We start from the raw sequence: 27,392 nt of genomic DNA, 5'->3' as shown, positions 1-27,392 counted from the left end.
AACCACGGAAAGTAACCGAATTTACGATAATATCGTGATACGCCTCCCGTTTATAGAAGGTTAAGGTAAACGAACTCATATCCATACAGAAAGAAAACAAACGAAAAAAAGAACCAAGAAGATCGAGTTCAAGATTAAGTCATAAGAAAATGTTGTAGTTGTAAAAAAACCCAGCGACGGACGTGAATATTTAATCTTGAGTTTTAATTGCTATTCATTAATTAATTGCTCTAAACATAAAAGATTTCGTACGTAAGATTTTAATTTAATGAAACAACTCAGCCCACTCCCACCCACAAGACTAAACAAACCGAAACATTTTTACACTCAATTTTCCATTGTGAAAATTTCTCACGAGAGAGAGAATAATTTCCATGCGAAAAGTAAGAAAAAGACAGTCCATCAGACGATTAAAAGCTCCGTAGCACGTGTTTCAGGAGTAAATGTGCTCTATTGAGCGAGACTGATATACCGACCTTGTTATCATCAATTGGTAACAATTTTTCTTCTGGTTTTTCGAAACATTTTTCCGCAGACACATCCGGTAACTGAGTGCTCTTGCAACAGTAAAAGTTTGTTCTTCGCGTTGATAAGACGTGTGTTTTGGTTATTATAATTTATTCAGTGAGACAAGCTCTAAATTATACAAAACTGTTGACTGGGTTGTTGAATTTGAATAGAATCGTTTAAGAGGAAAACATTTATCGTGTATGTGAAAGTGGAATTAGTGCTGTGTACATAAAGAAGACATTTAGACAATTTTAGCGTCTCGCATTCAATTGTAACAAACAATAAAACAATTTACTTCTCGCATATTTCAATATGTACTTGAACGAGTATTTATATCGCTTATGAATTCAGATCGGCTCGTACTTACAACATTCAATTAGGAAAATTGTATTGATCGGTAGATAACGACAAAATGATGGAAAATTGATGGAATTTAGTTGGGGTGCAATTATATACATACATAACATTTGCGGCACCGTATCATCTTGATATACTTTCGAAAATTCGTTCATTCGTTTAGGATGAGTTGTCGTCAAACGGAACACTTTTGCAGTCGTATCAAATTAATTGAATAATTTGCATAGCGATATAGACGAGTCTCGTTGATTCAATTAACGTTAATTCGACGACGAACTATTGATTCTTTCGGGACATTCATTAAGCAAATTAAAAAAAAAACGAAGCAAATTTGGTAAAATTAGTAGGGCACACTGAACAAATCCGACACGAGAGTGTGAGGAAATTAGAAACTTAATGGGCTAGACATCGATATTCAATTTGGAGATATTTTTGTTCCTGTTTGGGCTCTCCAACTTTTCAATAATTTCATTAGCGTATCTCATACTTTACTTATTGTATGTACATCACACTGTGTAATGCTTTTCCTTTTGTTGGAACATCCAACATGTAGTGAAGCAGACATATGAATTCGATTTTACACGATCTTTATTTTTAGCTATAATATCAATTGTTGTATCGTCATTGAAGATTTAACATCAACAAAGAAACATATTTTTGTGTGTTTGCTTTTATGTAGGAATAGCGGCTATTGTTCTAAATCATAGCTCTGTGTATAATATGTACAACAAGTACGCAACTTTGTGTAATTGTTTGTTTGAATTAATTAATGGGGCAGAACACGTTATGCAATGAGAAATAATGTTAAAATGTATAACATTTTGGAAGTTCTGTGAAGAATAAAAATAGCAAACAATGTCATTACGTTCTTCGTATAGCTTCGGTATTCATTTTCACTGATGTTTCAAATTGCTTCCAAATGTACAACAATATTAATCTGTTACAGACGGCAAGCATATGACCAGTATTATTATCATGTCTATGACTTCAATCTATCAAAGTATTTTTAATCTGTTGATTTCAAATCTTGTACTTCAATTTTTTAAACATGCATTTTACCATATAAAGAACCGTATTTCGCATAGCTTATCATTATTTTTGTCGTCCTTATTGATAACAATTGAATAGCCATACTGCAGAGACAATTTGATTTTACAGACATTATGTCCTTCATTTTCCACTTGACCATTGACCTTCGTGTTACATTTATATCGATGAACCGAATGTGCTTTTAAGGGCTTATGCGTAGCTTTCTGTATTTTACATTCTTCAGTGGTTTTTTCGTTCATAAACGGTCACACCAGAAATAGCAAGGGATCGTGAAAAAATGTAAAGAGTTAGGGAAGTCCTATGTCCATCAGTGGAGGTAGAGATTGTGAAATGAAGAAGAATAAAAAGAAAATAATGTTAAGACCAATTGCCAGACTGTTTGAACCTTTGATAATGATTTTTCAAAGCATTTCTGACCACAGGTAATGTTAGGGAAAGTTAGCTGACAAATTAATGTGTCAGAAATAAATGAACTGTAAGCAAAACTTGCCCTTAAGCTTCGGCAGATAATGTGCCGGGCGAATGTTAACTGTTACAGGTAATGTAGCTTATTGACTGTGACGGATAATGTTAAGATTATACTCACTATGAAGCTTTAGAATGTCACGTACTGAGTGGTCACAGCCGGTCACATCTAATTTACTAATCTAATTAACATTTCAATCGACTGCTGTTCAATTTTCTGTCAGTGTGATTTTATGTGGTAGCAACAAGACAAAATGCTCTTTCTCACATTGCCTTTATTTACTAAGAAGTCCATTCAATTACTCTAAAGTAAAATGGTAATGTAGTCTACTTTACCGATGATGTGATCTGCGTTACCCATTTTCTGATGTAGTTTCTGAGTTTATTTATCTGTTTGATCGAATTACATCCTTTTCCACCTTTATTTATGTCCCTCTCGCTCAATCCACATGCGACATCCAGTACCAAGTGTATAGGAAAATCCGGCACAAAAAAAAATGTCTTGGCATCATGTGTCAGATTGTCCGTCCCCATCCAGTATTTGTTCAACCTGTATCGTTTTTCATTATTCGTTCTTCAATTCGGTTTACTCTATTTGGCTTCATATTTATAAGGTCTTTTTATAGTATAGCGAAATTACGACCCTGACCTTCGGCTCGAACGACATACTTCACACACATCAAACAATAAATTTTCTATGTCATGTAAATAAACATTCTCTTTGAAAGCTGTGATGTACATTTCGCTTTTCAAGACATGTACGACATTTCTTCATTGTCCGGACTTTTCCAAAAGAAACGAAGATCCGAATTCATCCATCGAAAGTTTAGAATCTGTAGATAATGTAATGCTATGTGAACGATAGATGCCCTTGATTTTTCATTTTTTTTTTATTTAACTTGTACTTTACGTTCAACTTAACACCAAGAAGAACTATATATTCTGTAAAACCAAATATCGCAGACACAATATCCAAAATTTGTGATAGTACAGTACATCAATATTGAAACTAAAAAATAAATAAATAACAAGAGCTGTTGATGTGTAGCAGAAAAATTTAGATGCTGATTAGTGGTGTCGTCGCATGTATCCGTACACAATGGCTTCATTAATATTTGTGATAACAAATTGCGGCGTACGTTTTTCGATATTCTCATATAAAAAAGAAGCATAGGGAAACATATCGATACGTTTCAGCCGTTTCAGCAACATCATTATCAAAACGTTCGCGTAGACATTCGCAAACTTTGCTAACAACAATTTTTACGGTTCCCTGTGTTCACATAAAAACAAATTGAATGATTCGGCTGTGACTGACTATGGTATGCTTGGCATCCAAAGAATTATTATTTTTTCCTTGTTCTACAGATGGCAAACATGTAACTTACAGTATAGTCATCGAGTCAGTTTTAACACTTCTGATTTAACTAAATTTTCAACAAAATCTATTACTTCCTTCGTTTTAACATTCATTTTGCTAAGCGAATCCCGTCGCACGGGTTAGTCATCCAGTCGATAACAGAGATGTGTAAAAATATTATAACTTGATAATCATTAAATATATTTTCAACGAAATCTATTACTTCATTCGTTTCAACACTCATTTTCCTGTGAAAGACTGTGTCGACTAAGTAAGCTGATCCCATCGTCATCCTTGTCGATAATAGATTTGACATTTTTGTCTGTGCAAAGATTGTGTCGCTAGTGTAACTACTGTCCTAGTATGACTAGAATCATCGAGTCTTTTGTACAACTTTCCATTTAAGTAAATTTGCAATAAAATCTATTACTTCATTCGTTTTAACATACATTTTCCTGCGAAAGAACAAAATAAGCTGAGTCCATCGTTCGTTTTAGTCATCCGTGTCGATAACAGAGATGACATATTCGTCTGTATCCGAGCCTGTTTTAAAGAATTATATTTTCCAAAAATTCTACAAAATTCCTGAATTTGGAAAAATCATCCAAATGAGGGCGAGTTAGCTTCGGAGCATAAAAAAGAACTAAAAAGGCCATAAAAACAACGGAGGCACTTCCTTTCCATCACTTCGATATGTTGTTATCTAAAACAAAACGGATAAAATGTGACGGAAAAATTAGTTAATTTTCGGGAAATTAATTCCTATAAAACAGGCAAAATGACTAACATAAACCGATTCACTTAGGGAATTCCAACGAGTAACATTAATGTGAGATTCCGTCCCACAAATTACAGATGTTATAGATTCAGGGCGTTTACGTAGTATAAGGAGAATCACACAAATCTTAATCATCACGTCGCCGTTCGTGTTATGCACAACCAATTTTAGCTTTGTTTTTGTTGGTGTTTCTAATAGATAAATATTTACCGAAAAGTTTCTTGTTTTAGATTTTCAAACGAAACAATGACGACGCAACGGTATTATAGCTAGCTAACCACACCGCATAGACTTTCACATTGACCCATTAAGTTTGTACATTTAACGATTCTTTTTTGTATTCAGATTTCAGAGAGCGAAAAAGGGGATTAGTGAAAATTACTCAACTTATTGCCATGAAATAAACATTGAAATGAAAATTTTTGTTTTTAAAAATGAACACTACTGAACAGTCTGTACATTTATACATTATTTGAGAGGACGTCTTAAGCGCTGGCTGGAACAAATGTTACAATAAATAAAACTTTTTTTTTTGGCAAATTATCAAAATAGAAAAATTGGGAAAAAAATTTCATCGACCAAAATGTGCGTAATTAATTTTCTTTACGGTTGGAATATCACCGAATGAATGAGATGTGACTAAGCCACAATGTAAACTGAAAATAAAAATTGTCGAATAAAACAGCCAGGGAAATTCCAACTCGACAGACGATTTAAAAAGGACAAAATTATGTGAGAATATGTTCAATCGAAAAGCAAACACTTTACTGATGCAACAGCTAAATAATGTGAATTACAGTGCTACAACAGTGCAACCAATCACAGTGTGTCTGAGTGTGCCAAATGCATGGTATGCATGAACTAAATAACATCCAACATTTCTAATTGATTCCCATTTTGGAACCACTCTACAACCAACCATGACGACAACGACGACAACGGCCACTTCTTCACCCAGTTACTATGCCCTGAATGACGACAATTACACCGCCATCCAACCGAATATCATGTTCGAGGGAGCCGAAGTTATCATGTCGAATGCAACACAGTCGGATTACATCCACAACCGGATTGTTCAGTCCTGTTTCATACTGATATACGTTCTGATATTTGTGATGGGCGTATTCGGTAATGTACTGGTTTGTTTCGTCGTGTTCCGCAATAAATTGATGCAGTCCGTGACCAATTTATTCATAACGAACCTAGCATTATCCGACATTTTGCTGTGCATTTTGGCAGTTCCGTTTACACCTTCGTACACCTTTCTGAAGCGTTGGATATTCGGAACGATTCTGTGCCATTTGGTTCCGTATGCACAAGGAGTTAGTGTCTACATTTCGACGTTAACATTAACAGCCATTGCCATCGATCGATTCTTCGTCATCATCTATCCGTTCCAGCAGCGAATGAGATTGATTGCTTGCATTTCAATTATTTTCATAATTTGGATGGTATCGCTATTGCTGACCTTTCCGTATGGACTTTACATGCAAGTAGCCAGATTGAATTTTACTGGTGAACATGAGTTCTACTGCGAAGAGGATTGGCCCACAGAGTACTATCGCAAGGTGTACGGAACCGTCACAGTTATTCTCCAATTTCTTTTGCCTTTCTTTATTGTGACATTCTGCTACGTCTGTGTGTCTATTCGTTTGAATGACAGGCACAAAACAAAGCCAGGTACGAAGACGACAAAGAAGGAGGAGCTCGATCGAGACAGAAAGAAACGCACTAACAGAATGTTAATAGCAATGGTTCTGGTGTTCGGATTGTCTTGGCTACCGCTTAATGTCGTAAATGTTCTCAACGATTTTTACATCAATACATCCGAGTGGAAGATCTACAATGTACTGTTCTTCATAGCACACAGCGTTGCAATGTCATCCACGTGCTACAATCCCATTTTGTACGCCTGGCTGAATGACAATTTTCGCAAAGAATTCAAATTGGTGCTACCTTGTTTATCATGGCGACGCGGCAAATGCATTCCTGGCAACGGCAGTCAGCGATGGCATCCAGAGCCAACATTTAACGGAAATAATGAAACGATCCAGGAATCATTGTTAACGTCAAGTTTTACGCGAAGCAACTGTCCATCATTAGCGGCCCGTGATTCCATTCAGTTGAATGGATTCAGAAGTCCATTGGACCACACCATTTTGTTGTCGGATGTGGTACCAGCCTGTCGACAACGAAGCCCGGAAACGGTTTTACTGCCATCTGGGGTATTAGAAACAAATTTTGAAGATTCACTTGAATACGGCAACAGGCAATTATCAGCGGGTGGCCATATACGCTTTGAGGATGATAATTGTAAGGAAATGAAACCGGATCGTATCAAAAATGGTGACAAATATCGTGCTACTTAAATTAGGTAAGAAATTCTTAATTACAACCTTTCAACCTTTCAAGACTCTGTTGCTTCTATTGGTACATTTAACAGAATGATGAAAAATCTTTTACTTCATTTGCTTTAACATTTCATAAAACTACATGAGCCTGAGTTTGATATTTATTTTTGTCATTGATGTCGATAGCAGATGACATACAGCACAGCTAAACTTATAGTCTCTTCATAAATATTAGCTGCTAATCAGCATACATGTTCCATGTATGCCAAATATCAACGTGAGTTTTCTTAATCCCTTCTCCCCCCACCTTAAATGGTAACCATTATGTTAAACAACGAGGAAATGTGTTACGAATTCCAAATTAAGTTATGACAGATTAGCGAACACCTAGAGACGAAGTCTTATTACGAACACCCCATTTACATCTGAAACATTAACTATAATACAACCCTTACGTAAAGACTTGAAAGACCAACCATTACAACAAAATGGGTTACAGATTTTCTCGTACAGCGTTAAAGTTGATTTAATTTTGTTTTTACTTAATTGACAAAAGGTACAAGAAAATATTCGTGTAAACGTTTTCAGAGACCGAACCAGTACACCGCTCTGTCTTATAAACATATTTTCATCATATTAATGCTGTGAATTTCAAATTTTCGTCCGTATTTAATAAGTTATTATCGTTGTCCGTTCGCCATTAAAAATAGGGAAGCATTTCCTTGGTTAGTTTTATAAAATATTTGATCGCGTCAATGCTGCACTTTCATATGAGTTGGGTACGAATGCGAAATTATCATCTACTTTTCTGTGTCAGTAAATATATGCCCCTGAGTCTTTCTGTAGCACCAGCACCAAGCGTCAGACGCGTTCAGGGCAGTAAAAACAAACAGCTGCAACGTTTGAATTCGATTTATTCGATTTACCGTTTAAACTCTTACAAACAACAGTACTGTATCGCCACACAATCATTCAGGGGCGCCGACTTCTAAGGACAAGCGAGGCTCGGGCACCACTACTCGAAAGATGATCACCACTACATCTTTCCAGCTTTACTTGAAAGATCACCACTACTCCCAGATTCTCTTGTTGTATGAGCACCACTACTCCCAAACACAAGTCGGCATCCCTGCAATCATTAGGTCTATTACTTCATTTGTTTAAAGTACGACCTAGTGTTTGATGAAATATTCGTATAACCAGTTAAAAAGATCAGTTTTCTTGTGAATTTTGTTGATCTGAGGCGAAGCCGAGGTCAAATAACATACAAAAACGTGACTTTTTAACTTTAGTAGTTCTCGATGTATGTAGAATGTAAATTCTTTTGAAATCATTAGCTTTAACATACAACAAATTCTGCTGACCAAAAAAATATTTCTACTAACCGCAAAGGCCATACCTATCCTTTTAAAAAAGCGGGCACGTAATTAAATGAAAAAAGCAAAAAACAAAAACGAAAAGAAAACGGGGAAACGTATTCATAAAAAGTACTTCCCTATAAAATTAATTAATGTGAGCAGGTAATTTTGTCGTAAACTATACGGAATTCTAAGGATTCCGCGGGATTCTGCCATAGATTAAATCTACCATTTGGGAAAGGAAAATGTTCGCATATTTTTCAAATTAATTTTTGAGGCGAAAAAGAATTCAAATTCATTGGAAGCATGAAACATCTGCACTGCAATGATTGCTGTAAAAATTAATGCCGAAGCTTTAATACTTCAGTGAATAAGGGTTTTACGACACGTCCTCGATTTTTTTTTCTTCTTTTTTTAAGTAAATCTGAAATTTTCATTTCTTCTCTTTGATTGGTTTCGTAATTTCCTCAGACTCAAGCTTTATACAATATGTTTCATGAACGTGAGAAAAGTTATGTCATAACGTTTTTGAATCCAAAACCGAATTCATTTTACACACACAATCGTTACACATAATCTGAAAATTCGGTCTCCTCTTTTTGGGAGGACGATTTCTATCAATAATATTAACGGAAATTTTAAAGACTTGGACTATGGAACTGCTATTTTCGATGCAAGTCTGAAAATTGGTGCTATTTCACGCACTAGATGTAAAATTGATCATTCGAACGCTTGAGGGTTTGGAAGCATATCGGGCTTGAACAAGACTTTTAATTATTCAATTTTGATAAGCTTAGAAAACCATCTGTTTTCACCGAAACAAAACTTTTTTCGCTACATTCGTCAGCTCACAGTAATCAGTGTACATTTTTATGTCTTTAGAAAGAAAAATATTATTCTCAACCGTCCAATTTGTTTTAATACATTAATCCATGCGCTAAAGTACTTTTTGCAAAGCACAGCTTCAATACGACTGTATTCGTCATGACTTTGTAGTGCGAAATGTAAGAGTTTTCCTAACGATAAATCATTGAAATTATCTTTCTAAATAATTTATCGTGCGGAAAGTGACTTTCTTCATGGTTATATGGCTGGACAAATTAAATTGGTGGCAAATGTGAAAAGCGTTTGTTGTCGCCTAAATGATGTATGTATTTTCTCCATTGTAATTGTGTTTCGCAGAAGACATTTTTCATGAAAAATAGGCCTCGTATCGGTACAAAAAATAAAAACATTTCTTTTGGAATTCTGTTGGATTTTACAAAATTCTGAAAATGGAACATAGGCACATAAACTGATAGGGTTTCCAGATTCAAAAATTGAAAAATTCACATTTCGCTATGGAAACTTGAAATAAAAAGCGTAGGAAATTATATGATGGGAGCAACAAACGCTCGAAGAAACAACTTCTGCCTCTCCATCTCCATCAGGTCTGAGATTTTTTAATATATTTAGTTATTTGGAGTTCCAGTGCTCTTTCTCTCTAGCTTTGGTTTAAACGTTCTATGGTTATAAGTAAACACTCGTTAGCTAATTAAAAATCACAAACAAGAAGCTTAGCATACCTGGACCGCTGTTCATTTAGTTCGTGTGTAGATGCGGTTCTTTACCTTCAGAATCGAATATAAAAATACGAGTTTTTAGAACCAGTGGGACCTAAACCGAGGGGCAGGCATTCATAGAAAATCCTTTGAAAACTAGAAAGTCAATTCATAAGAAAATCCTCAAGAAATCCTCAGCCAACTAAAGAAAGTCCTTGGAAATTCAAGAAAATCTTTAAAAATCGACATAAATCCTCAGATATCAAACGAAAATGGTAAAGAAAATCCTCAGAGGATTTTCTTTTTGAAAACCCTTTGTCAACGAATTTTTCGAATATTTGCTCCTCACGCTAGACCAACATTTTTATCTTTTAACGTCCAACATTGCGAAAAAATCATTTCAAAGCTGAACAATATCACAAAAATGTACAATTTCGTTCGACGGAATGTCATTGTATAGTCGATCATGAAGTAGTGTGTACAATAAGACGTAATGCCGCGCAACGAATTTTTTATATAAATTGCTACAACAGAAGAGTTGATGTAGAGTTGAAAGTGTACATAGAGTGCACTTTCACTAAAACAGTAGCGGGCAACGATTATTTAGTTTGCAGATCAGCAATGGTCTTTGGTAACAACAAGTTCACATGTAACAATCTCGAAACGAGCCATCAGAACAGTCGGAGCGTTTGCTGCGACTGAGCCCCGTACAAACCCGTATATCTATTGCGTACGTGACCCTAGTGCGTCTGTCACCCTACTTTGACCGTAAGCCTATTGCGCCGGTTAATGTAGTTAAAGTAAAATTATTATGTAATGTGTACATCTTAGAAATTGCGCATAGCGCAATTACGAAGCCCCGTACGACGTTCCTTTCAAATGAAACAAAAATTTCAAATCGCCCTAAAATTTTATTTTTTTGAAGGGCCTAGTATCGGCCTCAGTCCGAGGACCCAAATTTAAAAGTTTTTTCAACTACATTCTATTCGGCCTTTGATTACCTTCCAAATGAAACAAAAATTACGAAAAACGAATGAAATTTGCTCGAGTTATATGTAAAATACACATAGGACCCTAGTAGTGGCCTTAGTCCAAGGACCCAAATTTAATTTTTTTTCAACAGCATTCTATTCGGCCTTTGATTACCTTCCAAATGAAACAAAAATTACGAAAAACGGATGAAATTTGCTCGAGTTATATGTAAAATACACATAGGGCCCTAGTATCGGCCTCAGTCCGAGGACCCAAATTTAATTTTTTTTTCAACTACATTCTATTCGGCCTTTGATTACCTTCCAAATGAAACAAAAATTACGAAAAACGGATGAAATTTGCTCGAGTTATATGTAAAATACACATAGGGCCCTAGTAGTGGCCTTAGTCCAAGGACCCAAATTTAATTTTTTTTCAACAGCATTCTATTCGGCCTTTGATTACCTCACAAATGAAACAAAAATTACGAAAAACGGATGAAATTTACTCGAGTTATATGTGAAATACACATAGGGCCCTAGTAGTGGCCTTAGTCCAAGGACCCAAATTTAATTTTTTTTCAACAACATTCTATTCGGCCTTTGATTACCTTCCAAATGAAACAAAAATTACGAAAAACGGATGAAATTTACTCGAGTTGTATGTAAAATACACATAGGGCCCTAGTAGCATTTCACTTCTAAGGCCCTAACTCACGGTCCACTCACCCGATTTTTTTTCCTGGATTGGTATTGACAATACCTATCATTTGCCGTGTCATTTACATTTCCATCGTTTATTTTGCCATAAATATCACCAAAAGACCTTAAATCACTTAGGTGGCCCTAACTCACGAAGGGCCGACCCGAATATGCTCATCTTCGAACTTAGCCTCACCATTTCGACTATCTTTCAGGGAAAAAAAATTTTTGAAATCGGATTTGATTTACTCAAGATATCGACGTGACAGACGGACAGACGGACAGACAAAATTTTTATTGCAGATTCGTCATCTATGAACATAGGCAAACAATTTGCCCTTACCGTCTGCTTCGAACTCCATCAATTACACACGGCATCGTAATCCTATAAGCCCCTTTGTACTTCGTACGGGGATAAAAACACAATAAAAAACAAATCGTTCGCTTTAGGTCAAGGTCAATTGAAAAACAAATAGTCAAGGTCACGTCATTCCTAAAAGTACCCCGTTTCGTTCTGCTACTTTTAAGAGCTTTTAAGTTCATCTTTACAATTCCCGAAAATTGTAAAGTGAAAACTCATCAGTTTTTTGGTGGTTTCAAGGAACGTTTTTCGTCTCATTGAGCATTGAGGTCTACCGCGCGGAGTGATACACTTCTAGAACTAAATGGTCTAGATCGTACAGGCATATTGCAAAAAACGTATCATCAGCTCGTGATATAAGTGCATTTTGTAAGATGAGTCGCTTCGCCTCGTTATACAAGCTCTACGAGATTTGGAAATCCATTTCTCATGACACAATCTACTATTTGCCAAGGATTTTCTTCTTTTGTGCGGATAGCGAATAATGAATACGAACATTGTCAAGTTACAAAATAAAATTTGATATCAAACTCTGAGAAAATTTTATTTCACAAAAAAAAGAACGGTTCTGCTGACAAAACATAAGTCGTAAATTTACATACACAGCAAAGTAAAAAATTTCGAATGGACATCATTAGGACTAACTTAAATGCAACCGAACATCATCTCCTTCCGTAAAGTTTCGCATGAACGGGTAAATACAGTTTATAAATCGTCCTGTTCCGGTTTCGAATGAATGTGTCTGGCCAAACGATTTTTGTCTAACGAACAGATAAATTATCCTTCTGACTTATTTTATTCCGAAATTTTATTTGAACCGTTGCCACACAGTCTAATAAAGATTTGCAAATAAATAAAAAAAATTATTTTAGGATTCTAAACAGTTAAAAGTAGATTAATTCAATCTCATACTTTTTATTACATTTTTGAAGAGTATTTCTATTCTCTACACGTGTTTCATCGCTATAATCTTCTTATATCTCACTTACCTACTAAAAGATGAACGATTCGAATACGTTACGCTCGACCTATCTTCTTCGTTATACTTCTAGCGAATTTTCTTCGGAGATTATTTTCAGCACCGTAAACAGCGTGGAAATTTAATTATCTTATTTTTTTCGCCTTCGGTTCAGTTATATAAATGTGTAGACACACTGGGTGGGTTTTTCATTTCTGCAAGGGAAGATCAACCTCAACAATAATGCCAAAAATCGAAACAATTTGATCCATCTTCATTTCCAATAAGTGAGTGACACCGACAAAATGTTCAAACCGTATACACACACACTCATCTCATCAGTCTGAAGGGAGGAGAAATAAAAAAGAAAGTATTTTTACTCCATAAAATAGGATCCATAAAAATACATTCATTCATTCAAAGCGAATAAAAAAAATATTTACACTCGCCGGTTTATTGATTTCGGTGTTGGTGCGAAAATGGGAAATAGCAGAAAATAATAAATTTCCATATCAACTGACGACATTTCCATTTCCTATACCTTATGTTGGATTGAGTATGATTTGGGTAGCGTAATAGAATTTCGTTGCGGGAACAGTACAAAGATACATGTAGCGAATCGAAATGATGGGAAATTTCCATATGGAAATCGGAAAACAGGATGCAAAAGGTAAATTGGTCCCGTAGCAATGAAGTAATCATTGAAACTGTATGGCAATAGGTCACATCATGAGTCCAATTAGGGACCGTCGGGGAATGTGTTCGGATTGTTGGAAAATCATATGGAGACGGATTCAATTTAGGCAAACCTGGGTGTGACACTTCGGTATTTAAAATTCGATTTCAAGACATTTGGGGAATGACACATCACCGAAAAACTCATGACACGTTCCATTATTGGACATAGTAGCGACATTGGCATGCTGTGCAAATTTTAATAAAAGGACGATGATAAGCAAAAATTCATCTCTTTCCATCATTGTAATGGTACGCAGTTTAGGTATGGTGTATATAGTTACCAAATTGTACGATATTCTTTAACCAAATTCAATCCACACCGAACGAGGCAGTTAAATATTTCAATTTTTCGATCTCTTTAATTTTGCCATAAGGCAAGTTAATTAGCCGTTTTATGTTTTCACATCTTCAGTTATTTCTCGTACAACCAGGGACTATTTTTGGTGAAATATTTTCCCATATTTTCTTGAATTTCCTCACATTTTCCTGGATTTTTCCATACAGTTTTTTTTGGGAAAATTTCGAAAAATTTGGTGCACTCGAGGCCAAACATAAACGTGATGCAATTTTATAGTCTGTTTAAAGAGCGAAATAAAAGCATGAGTTAGTGGTAAACTGACCAGTTAAAACTTGCTGCAGGTGTAGCTGTCAAAGGTGTTGTTGTAAACATTCCATTGTCAATTTCAATTTTGTTTTGTTTTACTTGACAGCTACACCTCCAGCGGAAGCTGACCAAAAGTGATCTCAACTCAACTGGTCTCACTCTCGATTTAAACAGTTTATTAATACAAGCACATTGTTTTTCGTCTCTATAGACTGTTACCGGAGATCAAAGATCAGTTAAATTTAACTGGCCTTGAGGACAATGTCAAAAATTTATGAATGAAAATAAATAGGAACAACGCACTTCAAGCAAAAGTTGACAGCTGTCAAATAGAGTTCTATTTGTTCCATTGTATGAAATGGTTTTTATGCAGTGTTTTACAGTTGTGCGACATACTAACAATTCATAGTACCCTATTAATAGTACCACTCATGCTTGAAGTGCGTTGATAGAAATTGTAAGTTCTAATTTTCACATCTCATTTTGACATTGTTCTCATGGCCAGTTGTGTTTATCTGGGCCGAAATACCTCTTCGTTAACTCTCTATACGGATGAAATGGTTACAGAAGAGTGCGCGAGTAAGACTGTAAAAACACGTATAACGCAATGCATTTGTATCATTGGACCACCTGAAAAACAGCTGATGGAAATTATAACACGTTTATTATTGGCCTGGAGTGTCAAATGTTTTTTTTTTTTTTCAAAAATAGTCCCTGTGTACAACGGAAGATATAAAGACTTGACGGGCCCACGGTGGTGTAATGGTAAATACACCAAGATACTGAAAATTTTACGGGGTGGAAAAAAGAAACCATTCCACCGAAAGTCAACAATCAAAGATTCTGCAAAATTTAAAGGAGTATACCCGGCTCTTTTGTTGGGAAGTTAATCACGTTTTAATGTTATATATGTTTCTGTCGTGTTGTATTGAAGATGTTCGTTTAAAACGATAGCTTTTTTTTCCTTGAAAAAGAGCGCTCAATATTACAGCGTTTTAGAATACACTTCAATGTTTATGTCACTTAAAGATGTGTAATTCATGCTATGAGCAGATAATTTTACGCCAAGATGTGAAATTGTGGTGATATGCTTTGAAGATTGGTATATGAAATAATGAATTTTAATTCATTGTAAGTCGTTGTATGCTCGCATTTTATGAAAGCTTGCTAATAAGCTTGACTAAAAAAAATTATTATGATTAAGTTCCCTTGCTATGTTGTCGGTATATATACATGTGTACACCCACACAGTGAAGTGGTGTAAAGTTGCCCTATATAATTAGAGGGACTGGGGTTGGTGTTCTATTTCTTACGCAGAAAAAAACCGCTTTGAATCATTTGGCATAGCATTGTTTCTGCGAAAATGTTCATTATTATTTCTAATTTCGTTTTGTTCTGTTCTCCAACTTTCATGTTTAATTTGTGGCAAATAATTTCTCTCGGCAAAATGAAACGTTTTACAATTTATTTGAAAGAAAGTCCAAAATAGGTTTTTCTTTTAAATAGATTGTAAAAATACAATTTGCCATTTTATCGTCATCATCCCTCACTCCCATCCATAGAACAACTCTGCGTGTATAACAGGCATGAGCGCCGACGGAGAAACCTCGGCGGCGGCTAGCCGGAAAAAAATTCTCGGCGGCGGCGAAAAAGTCGGCTTGAGCCGGCTTAAAACGGCTCGGCATGGAAAATGAAATTGTACGGAAAGCGAAAATGTAGGTAGATTAGTTTGTTCAAAGTGCAAGTGGAACTGGTCTTGTTACAAGCAAGTCTCTAAGTCTAAGGTTCACTAACACGTCAAGTTTTATTGCCTCAAAACTTGAACTAAATGGAAAATCATGCTCCAGTACACTCATTTAACTCATTAAGAAAATGGTTTTCGAGAAGAAATCGAAAGCTCACGAAAATCAAGTAAAAATTGAAAAGAAAAAAAATCGAGAAAATTCGCAAAGATCGATAAAGTTTTCTCAAATTTGTGAATTAACTGATTGGGCGCCTTCGGCTCGTTCCGCAAAGGTCATACTTGCCAAAACAACAAACTTAGAAGCGAGGACGTAATATACCATTCTGGAAAATTCATGAAAATTCAAGAAAATTTTCAAAATTTTCTTAATTTTGAAAAAAAAATTCAAAAAGTACTTGAGCTGCTTAGGATCAACAGGAATCTCGGTTTTCAAAATTATTTCACCCATTCACCTTTCGAAATCTTTATTTCATTTTCCAGCCGTTTCAAGCCGGCTTGAGCCGTGTTTTTGGCACCGGCTCGGCTGCGGCGCGGCTTGCTCAAAAATGGCAGGCGGCGGCTTCATCGGCGGCTTATTTTCGGCGGCGCTCATGCCTGGTGTATAATATAAAGCTCAGCACCCTCAACAACATTCGCAATTGGAATGAAATTAATTTTAAATTGTTGCTTTTGTAGGATGTCATTTCTTTCTAGCTTCGAATTTCACAATTTATGATTATTCTTCAATCGTAAAACTTATTCATATTTTCATGTCACTCCTAAAAAAAGTAATTAAAAACGTGTTAAGGTGGGTGAACATGAATGTTCCACGTACACAGTATAACGTCTAAACACGACATTCCCTTCAATATGGGATAAAGTAAAGGCAGGGCCGCAGGTGACGACGGACTACGGGTTCCGAGAAATTCTATTTAAATTTTCCGAACACCGTCCTGAAATCGAGACATTACCACTTTGTGTTTTCCTTCCTCCAGCGCATTTTAAAAAGCCAAACATTATATTCTAACGATTGGTTTTTCTCCCACTACGGCCCATCACTGCCATAATAGCCTCACTGTAAAGGATAAACGTTCATTTTTATAACGATTTTACATAACTTTACTTTTCAGACATTTACATCGCATATTTTAAGTGTTTAATGCTATTTTAACATCGTATTTATGCAGTGCTGTGTTAATATTATGCTGTCGAGACTTTATAACTGGAACGAGTTAAATTTTTGTGTAATGTGCACTTAATGTAAATATTAAGTTTCAAGTTATACAAACGGCGAACATAACGCGAATAAATCATTAAATCTGTTAGCTCCTTCGTTCCATGATGTCGTCTGATGTTTGATGAAACAAAGTCTGTTACTTCATTAGTTATGGCAAATGTTGCTATATACAGTCATGATTAACCATATTATGTCGCATAAATCATTGCTGTTGATAACAGATGACTGGAAGTCAATTACTTCTATGATACCACTCGGATTTTATTGCGCTGAATCAGTTTAATATAGACATAGATTAATATTGGCTCGCCTAAGTATGTGTTTACTACGTAGATGGAAGCACGGGTTTTCAGGGGGTTTTGAAATTTAGTTTTTTTATGTTTGCATTTTTATAGTATCAGATACTGTCCAAGGTATTAAATTTGTGCAAGGTCCTTTTTCACCACGCAACCTACGTAACCTTCCAACCTTCCTATGGGAAACTTGAATTTGACAAAAAAAAAATCAAAACCCACTGAAAACCATTGGCGATCCACTTGTCAAACGGACAATACATGCACAAATTACTTAATCGATTCAGTTTCAACGAATTGAGAGACTGACTGGCAAGGACAATTGAAAGAATCGTTAAAAATGGTATATTTATGGATGTTATTATATGCACAATAATTTGTAATAAAGAATATCAGTCTCCATTAGGCTGAGACGAAAAATGTTTGTTGTGTTTCTTTGAACGCTAGGTAGGAGAATCGAATGAGGATATAAGCTTACTTTGTAGAGAAACCGAGCTAGTGTAGCAATGAAGAAACGATCCAAATAGCAGATTTTTATGAGAATACATTCCAAATCCACCACGATTCACGTGATTTAAGTGTATTGTACAATCACACAAAAAATGTTTGTTATTTGAATCAAATCACGTTGTAGTGCCGCATGACGAATGAAAAATTAATTCTTTATTGAAAGGTGAACATGAACAGTGTCGTGGAAATTTTTGTATTTTGAAATTAGTCAAGGCAATTCTAGAAAATTATTTTTAATTGACGTAAATCATTATTCTAAGCACCAAATTGTTCTACGGTATGCTTCTGTAATGCACTTTTTTTATAAAACTGTTCAAACATCAATTTCATTCAATTTAAAAATTGTTTTGATCATTGATTGAACAGTGATCAGATATATTGTTCACACATTTTCCCGAATTTTCTCACATTTTATCAAATTTTCCCTAAATTATCTTTTGGAAAAATCAATAAAAATATGGGAAAATCCAGGAAAAACTTAGAAAATTCCAGAAAATGTGAAAAATGTTTTCCGGAAAATAGTCACTCATAAAAGTTGATACTCATAAGTCAGTAGGGCACCTCTAGCGCAAAAGTTATGGCATTATGAGCTCCGCCTATACACATAATTTCCACCTACATTAAATATCAATGAGAGAATGTGTTCTGCTAGCTAGATTTATCTATTCTGGCACACGTCACTTTTAGTTGCCAAGTCCATCAGTAGTTATTGTGGGGAAGTTAATTTGGCATAACGATAAGCATATACCTGCAGTACGTGCCTTTTTAGAATTCGACCCTTTTCAATCAAAAGTGAGCCTTTCAAATACTCAAACCGCAACAGTTTGCTGGTCGATTCGGTTTTTTCCGCTTCAATTATTCCATGCTTTTCACACAAATTAACATAAATAACGTATTTACGGTTGTAGTTCCCAGTGAATTTAAATCAAGACGTGAGCACTACGATATGTAATAACACATTTTTTGTCGCACATTCAAATGAGAAAAAATGGCTCGAAAATATTTTTTTTTTTGATATGTTCATCCAAGAATGTAATGCCCAATCAACCTAATTTTTCCTTTCACAAATCGGATTTACCGAAATTATCATTCAACCTACATTGCATATAATAGGCCCCTTTTATCCGTATGTACGTATGAAAGTTATATACTGAATTTATGGGATACCGAAAAAGTAGATTTTACCTCTCAGACTATGATGGGTACGTATTTCCGTAATAATTCGTCGACTCAAGAGTAGTTTATTAGGTAAATTCATGTAAATTCATTTAGTGTGGAATTTATGCATCACAGGGAATAGGGTTCGGGCGAGGGTTCGGCTTCGTTACAGTTCTCCGAATCGATAAAATGGTGCTTTATCAGCAACTTTTTGATGTTGATGTTTGTAATCATATCTTCCGACAAATACCAACAAATTGTAACTCCCATTTAATCGACCAAACATCAACGCACAGTCTACTCACCACAAACGAATATTTCTTTTCGTATGTGCCATAAAAAATCATTTATTGATTTACTCATGAATTTTGTACGAAGCTATGTATCCCTTCGGAAAAAAAATGGTCAAAGGGAATGAATTTGGCATAGGTCTGGGTATTAGCTAACATAAAATGAAATTGAACAAAAATGATAATTCGTTCATTTCTCTTCCAAACAAAATACAAAATTAAATAGAAAAAAAAATGTTTTTTTGTAGCAATACTGTACTGAATCAACTGTTCGGGGGTATAATATTACTCTGACTAGGTTCAATATACAATACGGATTTTTATACCCAAAGGCGAGATGATGTTCCATTAACTGGCAAATTAATTCTGCAACTCCAGACTGAGGACTGGGGCTGTAAATATTTAGGGAGTTGTACATCATCCGAAAGAAATATTTATCGATATTACGCAGATTTTCTCGAATTGGTCGCCCTCACGGCAAATGCTCACGGTTAATGTCCAATATCCGTGAATTTCGTCCAAGGATTCTACGAAGACAACGGAAATACGGAAAAGAAAAAAAAAAGTGAAATTTCGAAATTGAAAATTAATTTATTGAAAATTTCGAAGAAATTGGAAGAAATTGATGGCAGAACGAGGAAACAATGATTTAATGAGAAATAAAAGGAAAGTTGTGTAAAGTAAAAGAAAGAAAAATTAAAAATAGAAAATATCATCAACGACAACAAAGGAATCAATGGAACACAAATTTATTGAAATAATACCTAGACCAGCCTTCTTACGTAATGAAAGGGGAATTGGGTTTAATAAACGATAAGAATCGTATTTGGTAAAGTTTGGCAGAATCAGCTCATTATTACTGGTCCTAGGTATAGCATTTTTTTAAACATAAAATTTATACAGACAGCTCAGACAGCTCAAGGATGTTGGGATGTTATACATATATGTGTGCATGTACATATCATCACCAGCATATTTATTTAAATAGACTTGTTTAAAAGCTTGAAGTTTTGGTATAGGAAGGATGTTGTTTTCTTTGTATGTAGGTCGTGAGAAACCACTATATCAGCACTCAGCAGTATAATAACTGAGTCTTCTGTTACTTCCATTTGTGTGGCTGGCTGCTTACATTTTTCGAGTAGTAGTGTATCGACAACATAACAAAACATTTTCATTCGTGTAGCTTTCCTTGCTCTTAGTGAATTTAGTCCGTTGCACTTTTGATTCTTTAAAAGTTTCCAATTATTTGGAAAAATTTTAGGAAGAAAATTATAACAAAAAAGTTTGCGTCAAAAAGTGGCAGATGATTCGGCTTTCTTCCGTTTGAATTCCATTCATTAAAGGAATATATTTCACAATTATAAAAATTTTCCTTCCTCAACATCTGCCACTTGTGACGCAAACTTTTTTATTATAATTTTCTTCCTAAAAATTTTCTGGTAAGATTTTTGTTGATAAAACTTTCGCGTACTTTGCTCATCAGCTGCCATTTGTGACGTATACCTTTTTGCGTGTCGAATCTGTAAGCGTCACCTACACCGATATCAGTTCTTTTGTAAGTGGATAACAGGACTTGCGTCACACCTCCACTGCAAGGGGTTTTGGGCGATATCAGCTCCTTTGTAAGTTGTGATTTTTTAGAATTGGGTCGAAGATAATAGACAATTATACTATGCAGTTTGAACGAAAATATTCTTCTTAGAAAACTGTATAACTTTCTCTTTGATCTCAACCTTCCAGCTTTCATTTGACGAAAATCGAAAATTTTACGGAATTCAAAAATTTGATGAAAATCGAAAAGTCTAAAATCGAAAAATTCACGAATATCGAAAATTTGACCAAAATCGAAAATTTGACCAAAATCGAAAATTTGAGGCACTTAAAACGCTCATAGCTCCCAAATAAGCGACTTTTTAAGAAAACCATGAAACACGCATCGACTAGAATCTAAAACTCTATAACTTTGTCTTTTACACGAAGTTTCCATCTGCTGTATTTTCCGAGTTATGGCTGACATAGCTAGAGATGAGCGGGTCGACGTTTTTTCAATACCCGACCCGACCCGGCCCGATCCAATTTTTTGAACCCGAGCCCGACCCGACCCGAGACTTTTCTCTTCGCGGCCCGACCCAACCCGACCCGAAAAAATCATCGGCCCGACGTGACCCGACTTTTTTTTACTATAAGAAATTTAATGAAAAATCATTTTCTACGCATAAAAGCTTTGCAATAATCTTATACGCGAAGTAAAATAATAAAATAAGTTAGTGTTTCATGCTTTATAGGCTTTTATTGGCTTACTTTAAATTTGTATTTCTAAGTCGGGCCGGCCCGAATTTTTGTTTTCAAAGCCCGACCCGACCCGGCCCGAATGAATTTTCAAAACCTGGACCCGAACCCGATCGGGCCGGGTCGGGCCGATGTATTTCGGGCGGCCCGCTCATCTCTAGACATAGCTCGCACTTAAAACGCCCATATCTCCAAAATAAGCGACTTTTTAGGTAAACCGTGAAACACGCATCGACTAGAATCTAAAACTCTATAACTTTGTCTTTTACACGAACTTTCTATCCGCAGTATTTTCCGAGTTATGGCTGACATAGCTCGCACTTAAAACGCTCATAGCTCCCAAATAGACGACTTTTTAGGAAAACCATGAAACACGTGTCGAATGAAATCTGAAACTCTATAAATTTGTCTTTTAAAAGAACTTTATATCTGCCATATTTTCCGAGTTATAGGTTCCATAGCTCAATAGCTTAACACGCTCATAGCTCCGAAATTATAAGCTTTTAAGAAAACATACCCTGAAAATTTCAGCCAAATCCGCCGGTAAATTCAAAAGTTTCGGTTAACAGAGTGACAAAGTGACAGAGTGACAAAGGTTGGTAAAATTCATCAATTTCAAAATGTATGAAAATGAATTTCTTCATACAAATTTCTGCAAATTTCCAAGTTTTGAAATTTAATATCTCGGCCAAATTTTAACCTTATGAGGCGTGTGATAGCTCGTTGAACTCGTATGGACGAAAAAAAAAATTGGGGGTAGTAGGAGCAAAGGGGGAAAAGTCAAAAAGTTCGTGTATATATGTTCCTGCGGAAAAAATTTTTTGTCAAATTTTTCAGTGTGAACGGACTTGCGTCAGGGCCCTTCACTAACGTAGGGCCATGATCTTTGTGCAGTCACAAAGTTCTTAGTCTGCCTTTGATATAAACAGCGCATCTAGATCTCAGTAGATGGAGCTTTTTTCAGTGGACATCAATACCAGTAGGCCTGCAAGAGTGCCTGCAAGATTTGCAGTATTGTCCAGGGTCTAAAATTTGACGTTTGAGAAAGTTTGACGACTTCAACTGGACAAAAAACATTTCTTTCGTCAAGTTGACTTTTCACACAATATGAAACAAATTAGGGGTGACCAGCCCTCGTGAGTGTCTTATGTCTTTTAACCTGTTCTTTCAGAACCTTAAATAAGCTGTGGTAAATGTGGACTTAATTAATTTTAAACAGCATACGATACTTTAAACTAAGGAAGTAACAGATTTACTGATTATATTTTTATACGACTGTCATCTCGTCATTTGGCAACGCGTAACTCCGGTTAACTTTGTCATGTCCAAAAATAAAAATTATAAGAACGACGACCGCTCAACCTTCAGTCATAGTAATTAGATTGTCTAAATTTCAAATTTAAAAAGAAAATTCAACAATTTCATTTTCCACAATGTTTTTTCTTGTCCTAATAAGCAAAATGATATTTGAAATTGAATCACGATTACGTCTATCAAATTCACAATTAAATTGAAGTAGGGTACATAATTTTGCCAGATATGGAACGATGATACCAATCCGAAAAAAATACACATCCAGTATAAGCCATAATTGGATTTTCCAATTATTCAGGACAACTGCGCGATAAATTTCAATTTCATCTAATTTTCATGAAAGAAAATACCGAATTGGGAAAATATGTGAAAGTAGGATATGAGCTCAACCTTCGTTAATTCTAATAAATTTCTCCTTTTATTAAGAGTTACGAAGCAAAACAGTTCGAATTTGTCGAAATTTTATTCGCTTTTAAAATCCGTATACGATTGAAAGACAAATTCATGTATTCTTGCGAATCATTACGGTTCTAAAAAAGCAACTTATATTCGGGTTCGTGTTCTATTGCCGCGTATACGTATAGATAGGATCAGGGACTATTTTCCAGGCTATGAAAAACAAAGGAAAATGTGGGAAATTCTAAGATAATGTGGGAAAATTCAATTAAAAATTCAAAACATTTTCTTGAATTTTCCTGAATTTTTCTTCATTTTTTCAACTTTTCCAACATTTTTCCACATTTTTCCAAAAACATGAGAAAACAAAGTAAACTAAAACTATGGGAAATTCTAAGAAAATACGCGAACAATCAATCAAAAATAGTCCCTGGATAGGATATAATATATAAGGACGTTGAGCTGCGAATAGGCGTTCTGATGGAAACACACCACACCTTTTCTTGCATTATTTAAACGAAGATGTTTCAGAAAATTAATTAGTTAATTCGGCATATTTTCCCATTTTCTTCCATTCCTTTTTTATTATCATTTATCTAATTTGGGGGAGAGAAAAAAAGGGTTCGTTACATTCATATTTTATGTATAAAAAACAGTTAGAAAGCAATGAGTCTCGGTCTCTCGGTCTCATACACATTGTGTGAACTAATGGATTGGTTGTTGGTGACGTGTTTCACGATTGGAAAAGTATGTGGTGAATCACAACGAGTTAATGTGATGATTAGAGAAAGTGAACTGGGATTTATCCATTCACATATGCCGTCCAGGTAGAGATTTTTCGTGTACTATATTAGCAATAGGTCCGACCTTTTGGGTGGGTCAGAACCCTTGACTGTCTTTCTGAATCAATTTTGGCGATTGTTACAAAAATATCATAAAACTGACCTGCTTTCTCATAAAATGAGCATTCCTGGTATTTTATTCAAAACAAAGTTTCAGAATTAACAAAGCGAACTATATCTTACGTTGGAACGGGGCAACTGGCACACGGTGCCAAAACAACTCACTTTTCAACTAAACGTAAAGGGTGAACTTGCACGATTTCTTTCCTAAAATTCTGTTAAAGGAGATATTAAGTTGATGGCAGGGTAAGGAAATATTCGTGGCATTGACTTTACGTCTGCGAGATTGTGAAAAATTGACTTCAAAAATGTGATATTTTCTCTCTTTGTGTGGCAGACACCCTTACATTTTCGAACGATCGTAAGTCCCATTGTCTGCTATTTGAAAAGATTTCTTACTTATGTCTTCAATAAAATGATTCACTCAAAAAATTCTATTCGCGATAGCTCCTAGATTATTACTTCGATACTTTCCATTAAATCGTGTTATCAAGCGACGAGACGAAAATTCTTTTATCACATACGCGCGGTGTTCGGATGTCAAAATTACTTTACTAGAAGTTTAATTCAAAAATTACACTCCATCTCTATGTTGTTGTCTCGTTTTCGCTTCGGCAAGCCTCGACTTCTTCGTGACAAGTGTGTAATATATTGTATATCAGTCAAAAACACTCAAAAGAGTAAAAGTGACGCAAGTCCCTGTGCGTGCATACTTCCAAAACAACTGATATCGCTGGAGGTGACGCATTCTGCGCTTGTACGCAAAAACTGTAACAGCAAAAATTTGACCTAAGAAATTCTAGAAACAAAATTTTACCAAAAAAATTTTGCGTCACAAAGTGGCGTATTAGGACATATTCTTGCCTATTTTAAAAAATTTCTTAAAAGTTCTTTACAAGTACAACATATACCACTTGTGACGCAAAATTTTTTTGGTAAAATTTTGTTTCTAGAATTTCTTTGGTCAAATTTTTGCTGTTACAGCTTTTGCGTACAAGCGCAGAATGCGTCCCTCCAGCGATATCAGTTGTTTTGGAAGTATGCACAGGGACTTGCGCCACTTTTACTCTTTTGAGTGTTTTTGACTGATATCAGTTCTTTTGGAAGAATTAGTCGATTGAAAAAAATTGAAAAATTGAAAAGAAAATTAAAAAATGTTAAAAATTTGAAAAATTTGAAAAATTTGAAAAATTTGAAAAATTTTGAAAAGTTTGAAAAATTTTGAAAAATTTTGAAAAATTTTGAAAAATGTAAAAAATTTTAAAAAAAATTAAAAATTTTGAAAAATTTAAAAAATTTAAAAAACTTTGAAAAATTTAAAAAATGTAAAAACTTGTAAAAAAAATTAAAAATTTTGAAAAATTTAAAAAATTTAAAAAATTTAAAAAATTTAAAAATTGAAAATATACTAAATTTAGGGAAAAAAATTGCGGCGAGCAGAGCTTACCAAATACCAAAACCGAACAAATTTGTTCTACCATACCCATTACCCATCCACACACACACACATAAAGGTGTTCTTATATGGGGCCTATATGGGAACTTCGAGGAGCCCTAGCTCCGAAACGAGGCCGGTTCCCACCATTTTTTTTTTCTGGAATGTCTTAGAATGACGACTAGAATCTACTCCCAAAATTTCAACAAAATCTAAAGAAGACTTTAGAAGATAGGAAACACGGACGGACGGACGGACGGACGGACGGACGGACCAACAAAGTAACGTAGGATTTTTTCATTTCGTTTAAAGTACTGAAATTGACCAAAATGTATGGAAATGGGGCTTCTTGGAAGATTTTTTGCGTGGCCAAATTTTAAGCTGCAAGAACGTGTGATAGCTCGTTGAACTCGTACGGACGCCTATTTTTTTAATGGTAATTTGGAGTCATTTGTCTTTGAATTGTAGAACTTCAATATTTGCTGTATATATGGTTCTGCAGTCTACGAAAAAAAAAAATTTTTAAATTTTTTCTAGTAATAGGACTTGCGTCACGGGCGCTATGCTAACGCGCACCCATGATTTTTCGCATTTACCGATCAGAATCACATAACGCACTGTACGTATGTGGTTCCGAATTTTTGTTTTGACTAGTGGGAATACAGCCTTCTTCTTCGGGTCGGGCCATAACGTCGATCATCAGTAAGACCCATGACTTTCAGTCAAGGGAACTAGTAGATTGCACTTCACTCGCTTGAAGCATGGCTGTGCGGAGATTTTTTGTTAAAAAATTAGCTGAAAGCTTTGAAGGAAATTAATCCATTAAATCGAGTTAAATTGGAGTGGGGTGCAAAAAGGGTAGACAATTAATACTGAAATAACTCAAACATCTGCTGCAGTTTATAAACTAGCGCAACAGCGACATTAAGAGTTTAAAATATGAGTTGAGCAGTAAAATGGTTTCGTAATTTTTAATGTTTGTTTAAGCTTAGAAAGAAACGATAAATTTACGTCACTATTCCATAATAGTGAAGCGCGTTCTAGAAGCGTTCGTTTAATCCGTATTAGCTATGTGAACGAGCATAAAGCAAAATTGAACAGATTATTCCGATTGTAAAAACATTATCGGATATCTTGTCAATAAATATCAATTTATATACCGGATCGAGTTAAATCTCAAAGGAAATCCATTTTATTTTGTAAATATATTTTCGTTATTCCGTGATACAGTTCACACACCAACAGTGGTTCGGTTTTGTTTTATTTTTCAATCACAGTAAATGTGTCATATTATCGAAACGAAACAATCCGATAAATATTAATGCAATTTTATTTCTATCGTTTGTTGGTTTTCATTTCCATTCCATACCCTCAACGCTTCGAAATCACAACGAAAAGAAGGAAAAAAAAAGCTCCAGAAACTTTCCAATAAGTGCTAAGTGTTTGCTCTCAAGGCGATTTGTTATTTTCGTTTGTCTATCGCTAAATTAAAATGGGACGCAAAAAGACCCGTCGTCGTCAAATATTTATAAAAGTTCATCATTTCGCTTCATGTGCTTATGTGTCGGTCTGGTAGAACATTGTGTCTGAATGAAATGTTACAATTCCACAAATTGCGTGTCCTTTATTCAACTTCAGACTTTCGCTAAGAACATAAGCTCGTTGAATGGAGATGGAGAGTTAGAATTATGTGTATTGTCAGACGCAATCAAACCTAAAACGTTTTGTTACTGGAAACAAC

At 35.2% G+C, this 27,392-nt stretch overlaps 1 protein-coding gene across 4 annotated transcripts in view; it reads left to right on the top strand.

Moving 5' to 3' along the window:
• Positions 1–533: 533 nt before the first annotated feature.
• LOC119072548 (prolactin-releasing peptide receptor-like) overlaps positions 534–27,392 on the top strand; it is a 29,630-nt gene continuing 2,771 nt past the window's right edge. For 2 of the 4 annotated variants that reach the window (XM_037177784.1, XM_037177782.1), the window contains exons 1-2: positions 548–781; positions 4,866–6,891. In XM_037177784.1, coding sequence (XP_037033679.1) covers positions 5,441–6,889 — 1,449 coding nt within the window. In that variant the 5' untranslated portion in view covers positions 548–781; positions 4,866–5,440 and the 3' untranslated portion in view covers positions 6,890–6,891. Of the gene's footprint in view, positions 782–4,865; positions 6,895–27,392 lie in introns of all 4 variants that reach the window. The other 2 variants (XM_037177783.1, XM_037177785.1) reach the window with 2 other exon arrangements.

This window comes from Bradysia coprophila, assembly GCF_014529535.1.
Source record: "Bradysia coprophila strain Holo2 chromosome IV unlocalized genomic scaffold, BU_Bcop_v1 contig_84, whole genome shotgun sequence".
Taxonomy (NCBI): Eukaryota; Metazoa; Arthropoda; class Insecta; order Diptera; family Sciaridae; genus Bradysia; species Bradysia coprophila.
This window is presented reverse-complemented; position numbering and strand designations above follow the sequence as displayed.